Raw genomic sequence first — 21,814 nt, 5'->3', positions numbered from 1 at the left:
CTGGGTTGCTCTGAGAGTTGCAAGGACTTCAGGACAAACTCAGCAGACCTAACAGTTTCTGGATGTACAGTCTCCAGCGCCGTGTGCTGATCTACCACTGCCAGCCTATGTACCCCTAATCTCACCTGTGCCTCAGCTTCAGCACCAGCAAAAAGCTGCTGCTGACCCAAATTCTAAGTTAAGTGGGTGTTTGAGTGAGATTTTTCTTAATTTTCAAAAAAAATGATGTTTTTTCTGATAAGTGCACTTAAACTTATGACATCTTAGACTTGAACAATCCTGTTTTGTTGTAAATTTGCATATCTTTTTTTTCCAGTGGGACCATAAATTTCTTCTAAGAATTTCATTTTAGTACAAAGGAAAAGCTATACTCTTTTACTCATACAAGATATGGAGAATCTTCCCCCACCAAAAAAAATCCAAAAAACCCACCAAAAAAACCAAAAATACCCCCACAACCAACCAAAACAAAACCCCAAAAAACCACCCAAAAAAACCCCAAAACCAAACCAAAAAACCCAAAACCGAAACAAAACAAAAAGGAAATTTGTACAGCTGTATCTTCTATCTGGATTATTAAAACTAGCTGAAATTATGTCTGTTTCTGAGAAAAAAAAAAAGTAATCTTCTTTTTTTCACAGTTTTTGTGGACTTGTTTTGATCCAAAACTTCATAATTTTAGAAATTTTCTTTTAAAGAAAAACTAAACACATTCACATCAGTGTTCAGTGCACACCTTTTTGTGTCAGAGAATGTATACAAAGGTGGGTCTCATTCCCCCATTTTTTCATCCAAAACACTTTTCCTGTCGAGTAGGAATAAATCAATTCTTTTTAACAAAACTTTGTAAATAGAAACTCTGAGACTCCTTGAAGGCATCACTCGGACAAAACCTTTCTATTGGTTGCTGGAATCCATCCAGCCAAAATTGAAAGGCTCTGTTTAAAGCACAGGTAAATCTTTCACTGCCCTGATTTTCCTGCACTTTGACAATAATCAGCTGTCTTGAGGTCAGGAGAGCTGCTTTGATGGTGGATTCTCTTCTAGAGTTGTAACTTTTAAAAACCCCTATGCAGCAGCTCATTTGACCAGTGTGAAGATCTGTATCAATCTTGCACTTTCAAAACAGGAAGATAAGCAAGAAGCGGAATTGTCCTGTCCCACTGTAAGCGGAGTCAGGGATAGATTTGGTGGTAGATTTCTGTGATGAAAATAATGCCCAAAAGCAGCAAATACCTGAGAACCATTTATTGATAGAGAAAGGATATGGTTCTGACCAGTAGATTTGGGATGAAAATAATGCCCAAAAGCAGCAAATACCCAAGAGCCATTTATTGGATATAGTTCTGACCACAGTGGGATAGAAAAGAGACCAGAGAGAGAAAAAGGGAGATGGAGAGAGTAACTGCTTGTATCTGCCAAGGCTGCTCCCACAGCTCCATTTCCCAGGCATTTGTTCCCAGGCATCCTTAACACCTGGCATGTGTCAGGGCTTTCAGCACCTGTACAGTCCCTGCAGTAATTTTTCACCTCACATGTAATATATGTTAAGGCATAAATAAAAATCAAATCAATCCCTCTCAGAAATGTTTTTGAAATCTTGCCTTTACTAAACTTGCTGCAAAGGGGTGAGAAAGAGAAGACAAAAAGTGCAGTCTCTGTGCTGTACAAAACACACTGCTACTCATCTTTGCTAAATTTGTCTCTCCTCATTGCCACAGCTGCTTGATCCCAGCATGGGGGATGCCACATGCAGCAGGGCACAGCAGCAGTGAGAAATAAGTTACCAGGGGAAAATTCAAACTCAGTTTGCAAATGAGGTGGTGGATGTAGAGGATGACTTGGAGGTGGGGGAGGTTCACAGGAAAAGGCTCTTTTTTCCTACTCAGAGTTGTGAAACATTCGAGTGCCACACTGCTGGGGGTGTTGAAGGTACTTTCCCAGTTGCAGTACAGATATTTCGCTCTCCCTTTACATCCTTTCCCAGAAATTGTGCTCTCCCTCTGTCCTGAACCCCCCAGGTTCATGCCCAAAACACCTTTGCACAATTTTTTCCACCCTTAAGGAACAGGAATTTTGTCACCCACTCCCACACAGCTGGAACCTCACCCCAAGGAACAGCCTTTTTCCTGCCACCTTTGGTCCTTTTCCCCTCCACAGAGAAGTAGTCAGAACTTGTGGTTACCAAAAGGGCTGGTATTTTATTAATCAGAGCTCTTGCAGAGACTCAGTGGCATTAGATCCTTGAACTGTTTAATAAAGCTTAAGAAATAATTACTGTCTAATGGCCTAATATAGCTTAAAATAAACCCATTAACTGCTGACTTACAAAATATCCTGGCATCTTTTTATGTGGAGGCAGAATACAGTTGTCAGAGGATTTATTTCCTTCATCTACAGAAAGAATAATTAGGACCAGCCCTAACCAGAATGATATGGTGTCTCTAAAGAGACACTTGGCAATTGTCTCCTAAAAATATTCCAGGCAAAATGCTTCAAACTAATTAGTACAGAAGCTGTTGTTGTTGACAAGGGACACACAAAAAACATCCCTATCATATGAAAAACTGCAAAAGTACCATTTTGGAAGTGGTACTGTGGAAAGGGTTTGACATCCAGAAAGGCAGACATGACAGCTGCACATTCTTTCTCTGCTTTAATCATATATTCCTTTTCAGAACTTCAAGAAAATACAGATGAAACAATCAGCCTGCATTGCTTCATGAAAATATTACATTCCCATAAAACATACAGAGACTCTTTTAAATATGCTTGCTGCTTTAGACAGTATTCCACTGGTCTGGATCACATTTATTTGAAGCTTTTTAGACAAAGTTTCTGTCTTTGCAGACAGGCTCCTTAGCATTTTTAGGAGAGATCCTCATTCTTCTTAGGCACCAAACAAGGGTAGACCAAGAGACAGTGAGATTTGTCAGTCACAGCTGATTTGTCTGTCAGCGCCCAGCAGGAAGGGCTGGGTCTTGTTGGGTGCTGCACTCTTCAAATGTTGGTTAAGTGAGCCAGGAATGGTTGTCAAGATCTTACTGGGTTCATCTTAAATGGAACCAAGTTGTTGTAGCTGTGTCTGTTTCGGGGGCAAAGCTGAGCTCATCACTAACTCCCAGAGCATCTGTGGAGCCTATGGGAGGCCAGCAGAGCAGCCAAGGTCACACAGCATCCACCTCAGCCTGGCTTGGAGTTTGCAGAAAAAATGATCACAGCACTCAACTATCCAGCTGAAGACTTCTCTCCCACTAACAGCTGGACTTACATTTCATCCTCAGTGTGGAATCAGGTTTATTTTGGAAGCTTGTTTTAAAGTCCGATGTGTTTTTAGCAATACTATTTCTAGTTACAATTTAGAGATGGCATTTCTTTAATTCTGATTAATCTGTTAAATAAATATGCAAATATATCAAGTGCTCTATATATAAAAATACATACACACAACAAACAACCCCTCATAATAAAAGCATGATTAATAAAAATATGTACTGTATTATACATATGAAATGGCCGTCTAGTTTTGAAACTATAATGAAACAATTACACATAAGTGACAGGACGTAATCAAAAAAGAATCAGCATATATAAAATAATGGCATTGCCTCTTGAGAATCTCCCATTTTAAAATATACAGAGAACCCAACCAGTGTTGCCTGTGCTTTTACAGCTACTGACTTTAAGATAAATTATGAAGAAGTTTATGGATTTCTTCATTCAGCATCTGAATAGGGAGATTAATGTGCCACAGATTTTTTTGGTTTTTAAAAGAGAAGTTTAGCCTCCAAGACAGTGAAATATGTCCTTCTCACTGAGACCCATGTTCAGTTAGGATTTAAAGACAGGAATAATTCTTACCCTGGATCTCCATACTTAGTGGAATGAGTACCTAACACCAGTTCAAGCACAGCCTTCAACATATAATTTTGATTTCTAATGACAAATAGAAAATTGTGCTAAAAACATTAAACAAGAATCACTTGTATGCAGGTCAGATATTTAATCTGTGAACTTTACTGTTCACAGATGAAATATCTGATGTGCATAAAGTCAGAAAACACCCGGTGTGTATTTTAAAACATCACCTTGTCTTGGGACTTTTTGCCCAGGTGTAAATTGCCCTGAGGAGATCTGCCAGCAGATACCAGGGCACTTGAGCATTTCCATGAAGCACATGGGAAACTGCTGGAGGGCTGTGACTCAGAAATATAATCAACAGTCTTGTGCTTTATGTTCCAGTAAAGATCAGTGCTAGCTAAAGTCAGTATTTAGCCAGCTGAATATTCATCCTCCAAACTGCTCCAGATGGAGAATATAATGTAACATACTTTAGCAGAACAGTTTCAAAGACAGGGGCTGTGGTCAGTGAACAGAACTCCTGAATAACCCTGCTACAGACCATCCACATCCCACAGCTGACACAGAACAACATTTTTCCCTGCATTTCCTGGCGGGAGTCCAATTAGAAGTTACAATTCTCCCTCCATTCCAATAAGCTTTCTTAAAAATGGCACAGACCACTGGTAGTAAATAATTGTTTTCCTGACAATTCATATCAATATAATGCACAGCATCATAGCTTAATACAAATACTTTACATAACAGACACAAAAGGACATAACAAAAGCATGTAACAATGCAGCTCAGCTACTCTACTATATTACATGGCTGGGAAGAGTTTCCTTTCATTTGCTTTGATCTTTTCTGTTGAAATTGAATTTCTGGTACCAAAAAGCAAGCAATGTTTCTTTCTGGTGTTTTTAAAAAGCTGATGGAAAAAATGTAGATGAAATAGAATTCAGAAGAAATGAGCGAGATCATAGAAAAGCAACTTTTAAAATATCAGCAATCTCGTATAATATAATAGTTATAGGGGAAAAATATTTAATAGGCTCAGCATCTCCTCAGTAAAATGGAGCAGAATATAGAGACCTATTTTCAGGAATAAAATACTGTCAGCTTCCCTAGTGATCTCAATTACTTGATTTGTGCATATGTGATAGAGCTGGGGTCATTTTGTTTTATTCACCATCTTAACTAACAGGCTCATTAAAAACATGCACAAACTTGGACCAATGAATGAGGTGGGGAGAAGAGCAATGAACACCTCAAAAACAGAAGGATAATTGTACAGGTTGCTAGGATAATAAAGAAGTTTATTATGTTTCAGCTCATGTTTTCATGCCTTTTTTACCCCTCCTGAGAAGACTTGCTGTATGTCCATAGATATTTAAAAATAGAGATAAATAAATTTTGTCCTTCTGGGCTTCCCTCGTTGCAGACCAAGCCACACATAATTATAAAATGTCACTTTTTGTTTATACTGGCAGATTCTGAATGTACCCACTGCTATTCCTGGCTGGAAGGCATTTCTGAAGGATTCTGCTGTTGCAGACATTGTAGAAGATGCCTTTTGGGTTTAAACTTGATTTTTTTACTCTTGACATTTTTCCTCACTTATTTCTGTACCATGGCATGTTTAAGACTTTAAATATCTGTAAGATGGAGTGACTGGACACTTCTTTAGCTTCACACAGTGAAGACCTTCCATCTGGGGAATAATGATGCAAACTTGCCTCCTAACATCCAGGACACAGTGAGAGTCCTCTGTGAAGGGACTGGGAACTGAAAGCATGACACAACTCTTGGGGGTGTACTTCAGAAAGCACATGTCAATTTTTAAACTCAGGTGTCATTGCAAAGTGATTAAAAGGAAATAGAACTCATGCTTATGTTCAAAAGACATCAGTAGCACAGTGCATCTGTGAATTCCTGTTCAAGTTCCACACGATTTTGGTTTCCCCAGCCCTGATCTGCTTGGCAGTGTGGTACCATTACACTCCAGTCTTCATGTCAAACTCGTGATGATTTTGTGTTTCATTAACAGTCAGGAATTCATCACATGCTTGTGTTCCGTCATTTGACTGTCCTTTATGAACCAAGTGCACCATTTCTTGTGATTTGCTGATATCTCCATTTAATTCACTTGTCTTCCTGTCCTCCACTGCCCCTTTGCCATTGTTAATCACTAGCTTTTTCTTCTGCCCACATCTAGAAAGACATAAAAATAAAATATTATAAACAGAGTCTAAAAAAAAAGCAAACAAAACAAACAAAAAACTGAAGGTCAATATTTAGGAAAAGGTGACTGGAAATCAAACTTATGTCTGCCAGTGCAGACTTATACCATACAAAGGCTAAAGTTTCTCCGTATTGCATATTTTATTTTTGAAAGCATCCACCACTATATGCATAAAATTTATCAGGAGCTCACTTATCTAATTTATATTTACTGTTACTACATATAGCAATAACATTCATTACTGAAGGCTAGAAATATTTTTCTATCAGTTGGATTTATCCACATTTATGAATCTTGGAATCTATGAGGACATCTTCAAAATCCAGGCTTGGGACCACAGCTTTGAAAATGCACAAACTCTTAAGCAAGCAGAAAATCTGGATCAACCTCATTAAATAAGACAACTGTTTTTTCCTTTGTATTAGCATGTCAAGCTTAGAAGCCAACCAACATTAAGGAAATATGGAGAACTATTCTTTCTGCCATCTGCAGCAGAGCTCCTTGGGATGTTCAGGTAGGAAAGAAGTACTGTGCTTTCCAAGTTACACTCACTGCAGGGCTGCCCATAAGAATTATATGCAGCTCTGAATTAAAACACACGCACACACACAATCTTTTAAAGAGTCACCAGTCCAAAGCTGATGCACACTGGTTATCATGGGCTGGGTATCCTTCAGTGTAGTAAAAAAAGCACTGCTTATAGCTGTCAGATTTACTGTTTAGATGACTGCCTGGCTACACAGTGCAGGACACCCTAGTTGTCCTCAAACAGCCTTGTGTAAAGCGAATATGCAGAGCCCAGCATGCCTAAGAGGGACAATATGAAGTTGGACTTTTAAGTCCTTTCTTAAATGAAGCATATTTATTCCTGAAGGACTGATTTGGCTGTTCAATTTTACTAATATGCTTCTAAACTGGAATTTTTTTTTCATGCCTACTGACTCATAGATGAGGGTTATTTTATCTGAAGTAGCTCAGTTCACTCTGCTAATGCTACACACACCCTTGGGAATGATTTCCTGCTCTGCAGCCATAAAATGCCAGAAGACGCCAGCAAGGAGCTGTGGAGCTCCAAAGCCTCTTTAAAGAGCAGCTCAGAGTGCTCTGCAACCAACAGACTAGGAAAAAATGTGCTCACTGCTTCCTGCACAAAAATCTCCACATATTATATGGTCATTCTTATGAAAAAGGAATTAAAATCCAACACTCAAGTAGCAAATAGTTACTCGGTTAAAAAGATCGATTTTAACATTCAAGTAGCAAAAAGCTGTTGAAGACAGTTGGGAAGTAACCTCAGAACAGGCCCCAGAGAAAAGAAAGATGTAAGGATATTATAGCCTATCCTTTAGGTGAGGGTTTTTCCAATTTCCCAGACAACTTTGCACAGATCACTGCATTACTTTTCACTCCTCAGCCTTCTCATCTGTAAAATGGAGCTACATAAAGCTGCTGAGAGCTCTGAGAGCAATGTTAGCGTATATGCTTGTGACTGCCAGCTGTGACACTGGCTCTTGTTCAGAAGAAACAGAGTAGCAGGTTTTCCCAGCATCGCTGTGATGGTCTAAGACAGCCCTTCACACTGCACACAGACAACGCTTTAGTGGGGGAGGAGTATTCCTGCTCATCCTGTGGTTGTCACTGTCTGTGTTCACCTCACAACTTCCACTCTCTGTGAACACGATTTTCCCATTAATAACTAATAGACAGAGGGTAATCAATTTTCTGTGATCTATACACAGTTGGTTTCCTTTTGACAGACTAAACAGTTCCTGTAGCTGCTGACTCCATGTGAGTGGTTCCAGGTGAGCGTGAAGGCTGATGTGTGACCTGTGCAGGACACGGTGACCTGGGTCCCCACACCACAAGCCACAGAGCTTTGCAGAAGATGCTCTTTCCTGTGCTTTGCTACTCCACTCTGAGAAAGCTTTGGAGACTCTCAAGGAAGAGAAAAGTAAGACAGTGTGTTTTGGAAATGTAAAGGGGTGGCCTTACCTCCTGCGACTGTTGACAGCAATGCACACTGCCAGGATCAGTGCAAGCACCACGAGAGCAGCCACGATGATCAGCCAGTCTGTAGGGACAGATGAGGGAGGGCAAGAGCGTGAGAATGCATCTCGTGTGGTTTTGCCATTTCACAGAACTGCAGAAACACCATCTCTTCTACTTCCTACAAGCCGTCACACTCTTTTTCTAGCTTCCATGAATGTTTGTTTGGCATACAAAGTCTTTCAGTGCAAATCAAACACATTTTCATCATTCAGCTATACACAGGCCAGCTCAGATTAAATGGCCCGTCACTGTTGTCACCTGCAAGCATTTTGGTGAGCATAGGTGAAGAACTGTGTCACTGATTTACTCCAATGGCAAAAGAAAAGGCTTATCATGACACACCTACAATCTCAGGCACAGAAGCAAGCATGAGTTTTAGCACATTTTTAGTAAAGCAGGGGTGTCACAACCTTCCCAGCAGCCTACTCTCTACTACCATTATAGCTCTGCTACCATTACAGATGGGGTCCTCTCCCAAGAGCTATGTCCTGTATTTTCTTTGTTTGAAACAACTGTTCCTTATTTAACAAGACTCATACATTTAATTGCAACAAATTATCTCTTCCAATTAGTTAATTATTAGTACTCCATGGTGAAAAACTGATAGGCATTCTTTTAGTAGTATGCTCTTATATGTGCCTTCAGTTTTCCCTGCAAATGATGAGTTCTTCAAAAGGTGTGTCAAAGGTTACCTTCCCAAAATTTTCTGTGTGCTCTTCTCCATTTTTTTCCCCATATGACTAATGCAATGCCTTGAACTGAACACAGATTTTCAGCTCTGGACTTGCTAGGCCTAAGTACAGTGGGATAATTACTTTCTCTGTTTCAAAATGACTTTACCACTAATAAGTCCCAGAATATATTTGCATTCTTTTGCAGCTGTATCATGGTGTTGGCTTCTTTTTGTTCTGTTTTAGTCTGCACGCTCTCTTCTGGAGAGCTTTTCTCAGCTGAACATTCTCATGGATATGATACTATGCATATAACTTTACCAAGTTTTGCTTGATTTAATTTCAGTTTATAAAAGTTCATTGAATCTTAATCCCATTCCCCAAATTCATGGTTTCTCTCATCTCAATATTGCTGAAAAATTATATGCTCCATCTTTCAGACTACTTTTGAAATGCTGAATATTATCTGATTCAGAACAAAGTCTGAACAACTGCATTTGACCTTCATTTTCATCTCTTACTTCAGGTCATATGAAGAGAATTCTGTCCTTAGATTTTTAAAATATTTGACTTCAAAAACCCACCTGGTACACGGGCCGACCTTGGTTGTGAATCTATTTTTGTTGTGGCAGTCTCTCCAGGGGAAGTCGTGGATTCAAAATGTCCCTTGTGTGGTCCTTGGTTACCATATACACTAGAGGTAGAGCCTAAAGAACAAAAACCCCATCCATTAGGCCAAATATGCTTGGGGGATATTTAACAGCAACGTAGGAAGACTGCAACTTAAACAATGTAAAAATCATACTCTGGAAATCCCATGCTGAGAAATTAATGAGTGTTTATACTGAAAACTATCACATAGACTATAAGCATGACACTCATCTGAACTATGGCTAGCTTTAGTATTTTGAGAAGCAAAATTCGTGGCTTTCCCCTCTTGTCTCCCTCATATGCTTCAATTCTATTCTGACACAGGATAAAACTGAACACCTAAAACTCTAATGATGTCATAAAATTGAACAATAGTTCTCTGAAAGCTTGTGACTTTGGCAGCTAGAGTGGGACTCTAAAAATTAAAAGTATTCTTTCCCTAATAGAAAAAAGTGTTTTCTGCAAACTTAGATGTGGATCCTGTTGTCCTTTTTAATAAGTTGTGTAATTTGGTTCCAAGATGGTATTAGATCTTAAATCAGTCTCTTCTATTTTCTAAACTGGCTGTACTGCTTAAACTTTTAGGCAATTACATTCCTGGCCCATGCTATTACTATAAGAGTATCCCAAGTCTAAAATTATAAGCAGACTATAGATACAGTAATTTCATTTGGGACTGCTGCTTTAATATCACTATAAAAAATATATTACAGATCTCCACCTCTCTGAATTCTTTCAGACTCTAAGAAATTAAACACTAACTCTAATCAGCTGTAAAGTTCTTTTTCTTTAACGCACATTATAACTAATTTCTGTCCAGTATTTCTGATCTCATTTCCTAGTAACAGCTGGCAAATGCAAAACTGAGAAGCATGTTTTATTCCCTCTGTGAAGCATAGCCAGCAAGCAGCTCATGAATTTTCCAGATGTTTTTATTCTTTTTATTAACAAGAAACTTATTGACTGGTGTGTTGTTTGGTGCTATCTCATAACAAAGGACAGAGCACAAATTCAGCAATGAAGAGTCTTGATCCAGCAGCAAAGAAAGCTGACCAAGAGGGACCTACTAACTTTTCTACACTACGTCTCAGCAGATTTTTGAGCTTTTCCTCCACAAAACCCCTTAGAAAGGCATTCAGACATTTATTAAAATTTGTGTGCTTAGAAACCTGCTACATTTGCTGCTCTCCTGAGCACTGAGAAGCAGCAGCAAGGGTCAGCCACGTTCCCTGCAGTTCTGGCTCTGGGGAGGTGCTTGCAAATGGTAGGGAGGGAACCTCAAAAGCCTTCTACATTTTATTTTGGTAACATACCAGATTTTTTTTTTTTAATGGACACTTATTTTTTGTGTCCCTTCAGTGGACTGACTTGTGATTCTGTGGACACTTGGACACTTAGTGTGGTCTGACCACAGCTTAAACATTGCTGTAGAAAAAAAGCAAGTGAAAAAAAGTGGTACAGTGCATCAAACCATTCATTTAATCAAAGAAGGCCATTAACAATACATTCATGAATCTTTTCCATTCCATTTCACCTATACTGGGCAACATTATAAATGAATGAATAAGATTTTTGATGACAATGGTATTGGTCTTAGTAATTCCTGTAAACTGTCTTCTTAAAACACACCAAGAGAAGGTAAATGAAAAGAGGAAGAGTTTTGAGAAAATGGCCTTCTGAGCCTTTTGCCAGGGTACTGACAATATTCCCACAGAGAAGGATATTCCCGCTGAAAAAGATTCAAACCAGTTCTCACAGGTTTTACGTGCTCAAAACAGAAAGGTAGCAAACATTTTTTCATAGTGTATGTCTGCACATAAAATTAAGAAGGCAGTTTAAATTAATTAAGTGAATAGGGTCTGTGAAATTAAAAAAATTAGTTTTAGTAGGAAGACATTATTTAAAACAGATTTAGCTTTCCAATAAAATTCTGAGAAATACATATTTTGCATTTATAGTGCTATGCCTATGTCAAAATACTACAACCAGGCAATTTTGTTGGAGTTGAATTTACTGGTCTATACAAAATTCTTGAAAAATAATTAGCCCAAGATCTACCTCACAATATATTAATTAATATTAATGAATTATTAAAATAATTAGCTTTCAAGTGTTTTTTGTACAATGCTGTAAAAATATAGGTACATAATCTTGTTTATAAGCAATGAATGTCCACAGAGCATTGGCAAAATTATGCTCTGGAATGGTTCCACTAACTTCCAAGAAAGTGCATGAAAACAGCGTTTGGATTAGCTGAATTGGGAAAAAGACCCTTACTGCTAGCATGGTTACTTGTATGGAAACTACATTTGGGAATAAGGAAAAGTCCCTTCATTTCCCATATTATTAGCACTTGATCACACATTAAAAAACCCCAAAGCTGTAAGTAGTATAATAGGCAAACACTGTTAACTGCACTAACTTCATCAGAAGAATAACCCGTTGAAAAACAAGGCTGTTCACAAATGTAATGTCAGTTACAGCCCAGTAACACCTACAATTAATCACTGGAAAGATTCCAACAGCATATATAACTAGGGAAAAAAATGGTGCCACCTTTTGTACCTATTCAGCTACTTTAGAAGGTCACAAATGGGGAAAACGTGACAGATAGTTAAGAGTTACATAGGTGTCATTTGTGCCCAGCAAAAAAAGAAAGAAACAAATGCTATCACAAATGTATGGGCATGAGCAGAAAGTTTGCACTTCCTCATTTCAATGGTTGTGTTACCACATGCTGATAACAGAATATAAGAAAAGCTTATTTGCAAAACATATTTTCAGCCTTCAGCTAATGCTTTTACTAGAAAGTGATACCATTCATGACATCTTATCAGCAGGTTAAAACCAATAACAAAACCCAAAATGGAAATCATAATATGACAACCATTTACAGTTATGCTTAGTATACATTTTTGAACAATAGCCATTGTCCACAATAACAACTTGCTGATGGAGAAATGAAAATTGTTATAATTCATTGTTCTTACTGGTAGTAAGAGGAGTCTGCAAGGGAATAAAACGGTCCTCAATGTCTGAAAAAACTCCAGGTATCCCATGGACATGGAAACCATCTGTGGTGTTTGCTGGTTCACCTTCCCTTCCAGGGGCAGTGCCAGGTGTCAGTGGCTCCTTGGTTGCTTTGTCTTGGTCAGCATCATCCATGGATTCTATGACTGCCATAATGGTGGCATGATCAGGAGCACTCACAAAAACCACCACCCACATTATTTCCTGGGCTGCAGCAAGCCAGAAAGCACCTTCACCTTCTTCATGCAAAGCACAGAAGGAGGGGAGAAGACATGAAGGCCTTTCCTCCTTCTTCCACACTGTCACTGGCTTCTGAGAGACCCTTAAGCTCCACATCTACGCTCCGCATGTTGGAGCAAGATGCTGGCAACATATACAGATCCCAGTGAGAGATGGAAAGGGGAGACCTTTAGAAGAAGAGATTTTAGCAGCAACAACCTGACCCTGTAACTCAGGAGTGAGCAGCCTCACCTCTGTCAGTCTTGCCTGGCAATACACAGGGGAAGAGAAGAAACTGATGGCAGAATTTAAGGGATGCAATTCTTCTATGAACGCACTGCCCTCACCACTGGGCCACCACTGCCCAGTGATGGTGCTGCTGCTGAGTTGCAGGACCAAGTCGTCTGATTAACCTGCCAGAGCACCTCCACCACAGCAGCCACGGTGCCAAAGCATATCCAGTCTGATCCCACTGATGCACAAGAAAGGAAGACGAGGCTGGGGATTCAGAATCACCGAAGTGCATGTTTCGCAGAACATTTGGGAGATCACCCAAAAACATGCTTCAGCAAAGGTCAGAAACCACCAAGTGCACCAGCAAAGAGTCCCTTATGCCTTGTTCAGAGATCCTACGACAGATTTTTCACTGCAAGTCCACACTAAGAATGAAGATCCCCAGGATGAGAAAGATAGTGAAAGAAGTAATCTTCAGCAGAGATAATGTCTCATTTCACACCAGACATGAGAAATGAGAATGATCCATTATTCTCACTGGTACCCATCAGAGGAGAGGCATTACCAGCTTTGGTCACACTGTCTGTGGTCCTGTGGAGGACTCCATCTCTGGGCGTATCCGTGGGATTCGTGATGCCCTCAGTGCCCTGTCCTGGCTCATCATCCGAAGGCAGAGGTGTTTGAGTTGGCTCTTTGTGGTGGGCACCACCAGGAGAGGAAGCAGCTGTTACCACAAGGTGAGGTGCCCATGCTTCCTGGGTTATATCTTCTGGTGCCAGAATGTCAGTGGAGGCTGTGACTGTTGTGATGATGGCCAAGTTAACTTCGAAAATATTTTAAAAGTGCACCTTACATATTACTCCCTCTTTATTTTTAGTAAACACTACCCTTTTAATTTATTTGCCTATGTAGACTAGAAGAAAAACAAAACAAAATGAAACAAAGCCTCAAGCAAAGAATATTCTCTGCATAAGACTCTCTTTTTGGCTTGTCTCTTCCTACACTAATATTCACAATGCAGCATAAAATACCTAGTGAACACTGTTTAGAAATGAGAAAACAGCAATATTATTTCAGAATGAGTATAAGAATTCCTTTTGTTACAGAGGAATCAAATTAAAGTTATTTAATTAATAACATCTGAAAAAAATGCAAAATCATACTTGAGTTTTCATATTTGCAACTGACCTGTCAAACCTCATAAAGCTTGAAAACAGTGAACTGGGAAACTTTACAGAATCTCATTCATATTTAGAAAACATGAGCAGATGATAGAGAACATGAACTTTTTAATCTAAAACTGTATTTATAATGCACACAATTTGTATTTTTCATATGTCTTCGTCAAATCCTAAATGTTGAGGATTAAATAATCCAGATAAAAATGGATTTTGAGGAAGAAACTCAAAAGGTTAACAGCTAATTTTTCCTTAGAATGTCTTTTTTAGAAAATGCAGGAAGAAAAGATGCAAGTTCCAAACAACTACAGTATGATTAAAAAAAAAATCTTATAAAAAAGCAGTATTTTGAATGAGGATAATTTTAAATGGATAACATGCAGAGTTTGGGAATTTAAGTTAGAACCTTGCAGACCCACATGAACAAACTCCAATAAATTATTTCAAATTTTACAGTATTAAGAGAATATGTTGAAATATTAATACCAGGAACGACCAGGCACGATAAACAAGCATTTACACTACCAGCCACCTCCAAAAAGCAACTGCTTTCTCAGTTAAAAATACACCTAAGCAGAGTAATGAGACATAAGATACATAAGAAACAGGGCACACAGACAAGAATTCTTGTTGGGATATTCACATTTCTTGTTGGGATATTCACACGCAACAAAATCATAAAAACATTTGCACTGCAATTTCACAACAAGAATGCACACTTTGAAGATGAGAAAGACAAGGAAAGAAGTTGGTTTCAGAAGAAATAATGTCTCATTTCACACCAGACATGAGAAATGAGTACAATCCATTATTTTCACTGCAACCCATCGGAGGAGAGTCATTACCAGCTTTGATCATAGTGCCTGTGGTCCTGTGGAGAACTTCATCCCCAGGGGCATCTGTGGGATTCGTGATGCCTTCAGTGCTCACTTCTGCTTCATAATCCCCAGGCAGAAGTGGTTGAGTTGGCTCTTTGTGGTGGGCACCATCAGGAGAGGCAACAGCTGCTATGATGGTTTAATAACAGATGATTTAAACACAGGTTATTTAATAGCTGTGTATTCCATGTGTGTGCTGCTGTGGCCTTCCCATTACCATCCCATCCGAGCCTCCTATTCCCCTTAAAGCACTGTTACACTTTTCTCTCCACAAAAAGGGCAGAGAAGGGAGACCTTGTGTACACCATCACCGCTCTCTCACAGTTCTGGTAAGACATATCCATATGCTGTTCTTGTCCACCTTTTTTTACTCAATTAAAAGGATTCCCAAGGGCAGTGGAGCCAGGGAAAGACACAGAGGCAGCAGTCAGAAGAATTCCCTGACCTGCGTCCCAGGCTAGCTACAGAGTCTCAGCTTCCTTGGCACTGTCACTTGCTCTTACAGTGTGTTTCACATTGCAGGTATCAATATTGAAACAATGACAGTCAAGAAGATGTGAAGGCCTCTGCTTCTTCCTCCACACTGTCACTGGCTTCTGAGAGACCCTTAAGTTCCACATTTAAGCTCAGCATGTTGGAACAAGATGTTGGCAAAATATACAGATTCCAGTGGCAGATGGAGAGGACAGACCTCCAGAAGAAGAGATCACACCATGTTTTTAGAACACTATTTGATGTTAAAAATACTGTGTTATACGAGAATGCATCACGATGCTGTGTCATACCAGTTTTACAGATCCCTGCCTCTCATCATTCTATGAATGAACCAGAGGGATAAATACTTCAATGAAGTCTATGAAAAGAACACTCTCTAGGTGAATATTCACCTGGAGAATGGATTAACCTCTTGAGGTACAAATATGCATAACTATGGATTTGACCTCATGATAAAGACAGTCTGGCAGCACCAAATAATATAATTTAGGTAATGAGCTGAAATCAATTTCACAGCCATGCTTCACTAAGGAATGAAAAGCCCTATAAGGTGTGTTGGCAAGTAAAGAACAAATGTTTTGTATGGAGCTAAAATTGAAATCTTCTGTTTCACCACCATCCAGACAGGGCACAGAGAAAATTAATCACTCTACAGTTTATGAGATTCTTTTAAGAGATCAGTAACTACTCCTGTCTACAAGTTCATTCAATATATTTCCAGGAGAGGCCATGTGAGAGACAGAAGTGATGCAACATACATAAGAGACATTATTACTAGTACCTGTAGTGGAAGACTCTCTTTCATGATTGCTCTCTCTGGAAGGAGTAACTCTATCTGTTACAGCAGGATGTGTGGCATAATCCTCATCCCAGCCTGGGTACACCAATGGGTCTCGCACTGAGTCGTTCTGTTTGGCCCCATGGACGGGGACCATAGCTGTTATGATGATGGTGAAGCAATTATGAATTCAGTATACAAAGATCCATTTCTCACATTATTCTCCTCTTCAGTTCTTGTCTCTATGACAGGTCTTGCTCACATGCCTACTACATTTAATGGCAAAGAGAAGTAAAGTAGATTTCCTTCTCATCCCGGTTTATATTTGGAAAAGCTGCCTCCTGTCATCAGTAGGACCAAATCCTTCCTCAAACTGAGCATATGCTTTTCAGAATCAAGGTGTCTTACTGTTTTTCCAAAGTATTTATCTGAATCTTGCTGTCGATTTTGTAAGGTTGAATATTAAACCAAAATTCGCTGATGCAGAAAACAAAAACTTCAGACATAAATAACTGCAAGGATATGACCCATCAGTAAGACTTTAAATACATAATTTGAGTATATTGACTATATCCAATTTCTTCTCCTCAAAGTTTCTCTGTTTCATTAGTTGCAGCATCTCCAGGGAAACAAAGAGGTGTGGCAAAGGGTAATGCTAGGTCATGGTTCAGATTTGTGAATGGGGCACACAATAAATAAGAGCATATAGCTGGAGAATATCTGATCTTGTAGTTATTTAGAAAAACACCATCCATGTCAACCAGCCTGTAGATTTTATTACTCAACCACAGAAAAAGAGTACCCAAATTGTGTAAAAAGCATTAAACCTTAACCCCCTCAATCCAATAACGGGGGGGGAAGCTCAAGAAATTCGCCACAGTGTGTTACAATTTTAACTGCAATTAGGCCATTATGTATTCCTACAGTAATGTAGTATAACAGATTATCAGAGACCTGTATTTGATAATCCACAAGAGCAGATGAAGACTGCATTCACTGTTGGCAGTGCTCAGTACAGCACATCTGTCATAAACTTGTAAGTTTGGTATGCTCACAGGAGCAGAAATTAAAATATATCAATTTTCAGTTACCACCTTTACAGTATAATTTGAACTTTTATGCTTCAATTGATTCAACCAATGAAAGAAAGAAGCCTTTCTCTTATTCTACATTAAGCTTTGTTTCCTTCCTTTGTTTCCCTTGCTATCTTGCTATAGATCAAAAGTGGGATCAGCAGACATTTTAGATAATTTTTTTTAGATATAACTGTCATTAACAAAAACTGGAAAAAAAAATCCCAGGGCCAAAACTGGCTTGCAACAGGGGAGTGAACACAGTTGCCAAAAAAGTAAAAAATGCAGCACACATTATTGTTTTTCCATTTAAGCCTTCTCTGTTTCCTGCAGACAAACCCTGGCAGACAGCTTGTTGAAAGCTTGTGACTGCATGACACACAACACAAAACGTAGGAGACAGTTAAGGAATTAACCTACTAAAGGTCTTGACATGCAATGCAAATAGAAGAGAAACATCCAGGAAAAGTCTGAAGAATGGACTAATTTAAAAAATAATAATATAACATCAAAATTGCTAAGATTTTTTCATAGAACCTGTGTTTTGGCATCAGAATACAAAAATGTTAGTAAAACATCCTAAAACTACATCTTTAGAAAATCCTGAAAATTTACTAAAATGTGACCTGCAATATTACCTGTAGAAGTTTCCTTTCCAAAATAATTTTCACCTGCAGTAGTAAATTCGTGTTGTTCAATACTGCCAGTGGTATTTGCAGGATTTTGGTCTTGACTGATCCTTCCAGAATGAAGGCTGTGTAATAGTGGATGTTCGGTTGGTCCTTGATGCTTTTCATTTTCACTTGTAACTAGTGCTGGTAAGATTGTGATTGAATCAATAAGGACCAAAATACTTTACATCATCATATTTTCCTTATCATCATGGTCTACATAACAAGACTGCTTGGCTTTTGTGTTTTAGCTTTTTCTTTTTATTGCATTTCACGTGAAATGAAAGATGAAAGAAAACAGAAGTCCTTTGGAAACTCTATCACCAGGAGCAGCAGAAGATTTAAGTACACTAGAAAGAATCCCAATGACCAGTGGGAGATAAGAGATATCCAAGAACCAGAAGAGCTCATAGAAACAACAGCTTGCATCTCTATTTCATATTTATTAATACAAACTTAATTGTTGAGTTTGTTTGTATTCTGTGTTTTTAAAGTAAAACACTGATGAACCTTTTCTTTTGTGTTATCTCAATTGCATAATTACAAAGCTTGCCCTAAGGAAATGGTAATTTCTTCTGAGATTGGATGAGTTAAATAAGCAGGTTCATATAAGTAGAGAAGCATACTTATTTTGAACTCAATAATAATTAAAGCTCTTACCAAGGCAATTAACTCACTGCTTACTCTTTAACTTGCTGTTGTTTACACAGCAGAAGATGCAGTCAGAAATCAGCTGAAGTACCACCACCATAAGAGATGTTCTAAAGAAGATTTGGAAAAGATACATCAATAAACCTAAGATAAGCTTAAGAACTCAGCTGGAAATATACATGCCTTAAGTATCAAACATTTCCATGAGTGGTATGTAAAAGTAAAGCTAAGGTCCTTAACCAGAGCATGCAAAGAATGAGCTGGATGTGTCATATATGTCATAAGTTACCAGAGAGAGAAACTGTGCTATTTCCCAAGAAGAGAGAAACTGCAGGAGTATTTATCGTCACATTCAGGCAATGAAATATTCGTAAAGACAGGGCTCATGCAAATGTAGTTCATTATTTTTAAATTAAACCGAATACATATACATTGTCTTACAAAAAAAAAAAAAAAAGGAGGTAATAATAATCAATGTACGAATAGAACTGATCTAACAATACTTCACCACTAAAAGAAAGTTATCACAAAAACCATTTCTGTGTGATTACAGAATCTGTTCTAATGCCAACTGCATAAACTTCTGCTGTTCAAAACAATCTCAGAACCAGAAAGACACAGAAAATAGCTTGAGAATGCACTCTGTAGCTTTTGCCTACAGAACTGAACATTTTGGTATCTCAGTTGGCTACTGGCACTGACACTGATAGCAAAATGTTCACCTCCAGTTTATCTGAAGATAATATATTATCCTTTGTAGGACAATTTATGTATGGGAAACACTAGCTCCCTTTTTTGTCTTTTGTTTTCAGATTTTACAATAGAATTTTTGAAATGGAAAAAGGGAATTTTTTTTTCTCACCAAAAGTTACAACACTGACACTGATAGCAAAATGTTCACCTCCAGTTTATCTGAAGATAATATATTATCCTTTGTAGGACAATTTATGTATAGCTCCCTTTTTTGTCTTTTGTCTTCAGATTTTACAATAGAACTTTTGAAATGGAAAAAGGGAATTTTTTTCTCACCAAAAGTTACAGTCTGCTCTGTATTATTGCACACTACTGGCAGTGAAAATTATAATATACCAGAAATGCGAAGAGAAGTGGCAAGAAATGAACTTTAGATACGTAAGATAGACTTGAAATGAGAGATGAATGTTATAGATGCCACCTTTGAGGGCTCTAGTACAAATAATGTAAAGGTATTACACTGAACTGATGAACTGAGGCTAACAGTGTGGGAATTACAAACAGCTGCACCCTGAGTGTCAAACTTCACTGAATTATATCAGAAATCTGAGTGTTATCTGAAATGCTTGATTGCTTTACCCTTGCTAGCAGAGCTAGGATACTGCTCCTCTTCATCTGTAAAGGTGGGGTTCCAGTGGTCTTGTGTGGTGATTTCCAGAAGTGTTTCATGTTGTGAGTCCACAGCTGTTGGGACAATGGAGGATTCAATGCTGACTATGCTATGCTCTAAATCTACTGTCCATGTGTGCCATAAACGTGATGGAAAATGGAAGTTGCATAGCCTAGCTGTACTCTCTTTGCTCTTCTTATCAAATCCATTCACATCAAACCAGTTGCTCTTTTCTTTTGCATGCAATGTTTCCCAAGAAAAATGGGAAAAACAAGCAGCAGAAGAATAATGTAAAGTAGAAGCAATGTAAAACCATTAGAGCAGTTGTAGAAATTTAAACTCATGTTTCAAGAATAATGCTGGACCTAAGGAATATGGCAGATATCTCTATACACATTTACATGCTTGCTAAGTACTCAAGAAGTACCATGTTAGAATATCCATGACTGAGCAGAAAAGCAGTGGTCAGCAAAAAAATGAGAGTACCTTGACAAGCACCAGGAAGCCAATATTAGTCAAGAAAGTTATAATAAAATTAAAAAGATAAAACAGAACTTATACAAGAGACTGTGACCAGAAACTGAATACACTTTCACCCATGGATCATGCAGACACCACAAGGCTGTCAAAGGTATGGAATGCAGTACACCTGTGGCACAAGTTACCAATGCAGAGTCTCAAAGATAAATAAACACTAAAACTATGCGAAGCATAGGAAGAAACATAAGAAGTCCCAAAGCAAGATGAATTCCTGATTTTGCATTTTCTACTAAAAATGGAAAATGCTGCTGAAAAATGCAAATACTGCACTATCCTCAAAAAAATAAAAGGCTTATGAACAATGACTGCTGACTAAATAAGAGCAAAGACAACAGACACACTAAGATGTACTTAAATTAAATAAAATTACAGAAATAAAAGAGATTAATATCTTTGTACAAGTAAGAGCATTAGAGTGTAGTCATTAACAACAAGTACAACTACAACTACATTAACAACCTAGGCTAAAAAACCGCCAGGGCTGGGGACATTCCCTAGTCATAAAGCCAAGTAGCAGTTTCTGTACTTCAGTGACACTTAGCATTTACCTTGGACCTTTTCTGGTTTTCAGACAAAGTTATTTCATCTATGGATGGCTTTTGAATTAAAAAAAAAGAGTTCTCAGATGATCACTGTGGGACTATTCATAGGAGGAAAATAAGGCTATGTATTAAAATGTCTTAGTTGTAATACTGGATGATGCCTAGACATCTGAGATCACAAAACAAATGAGATGATGTTAGAAGACTGCATGGCAAGTGTGCAGGAGGTAGCAAACAAGAGACTGCTTTGTTGACAGTTTCCAGTCAAAAAGGGATTTGGGGTATGGCCTTTCCAAATACTGCCTGAGCATCTTCCACAGAAAGGAAGTCTACTATTGAATAGACGTAGATTACATGTGAAATGAACTACAATAATTTTAATACTTAAAATAAATGAATAGAATGAAAGATAAACATTTTTGTCTTAAAAAATCATGAGTAAATGCAAACATCTGAATGAACATGAAACTGACATACTAATTTTAAGTAGTGAAAGAACAGACATTATTTTACCCTAGAGACCTGAGATAATTTTCCAGTCACAAAAATATTTATGAAGAAAACAGCTGATGAGAAGACCATCCAATTTTCAAACAATATATGTGCATCTAAGCAGGATGAGCATCAGGTAGGACAGGAAAATCAAGAAAGTGAAAATCCAAAGACTAGAGAAGAGGCTTACTGGTACTTGGAGCAGTCTCGTCCT

At 38.3% G+C, this 21,814-nt stretch overlaps 1 protein-coding gene across 1 annotated transcript; it reads right to left on the bottom strand.

Moving 5' to 3' along the window:
• Nucleotides 1–2,632: 2,632 nt before the first annotated feature.
• Nucleotides 2,633–20,341, bottom strand: CD44 (CD44 molecule (Indian blood group); the record flags this gene model as incomplete). The annotated part of the gene is made up of 9 exons (XM_039730981.1): nt 2,633–6,054; nt 8,078–8,156; nt 9,390–9,512; nt 12,447–12,632; nt 13,505–13,738; nt 14,963–15,121; nt 16,272–16,427; nt 17,980–18,156; nt 19,996–20,341. Coding segments are annotated over 9 exons (1,677 nt in total), but the record flags the coding sequence as incomplete, so codon positions are not given.
• Nucleotides 20,342–21,814: the final 1,473 nt, after the last annotated feature.

The sequence above is a fragment of the Passer montanus genome, unplaced genomic scaffold (assembly GCF_014805655.1).
Source record: "Passer montanus isolate IOZ18808 unplaced genomic scaffold, ASM1480565v1 scaffold75, whole genome shotgun sequence".
NCBI lineage: Eukaryota > Metazoa > Chordata > Aves > Passeriformes > Passeridae > Passer > Passer montanus.
This window is presented reverse-complemented; position numbering and strand designations above follow the sequence as displayed.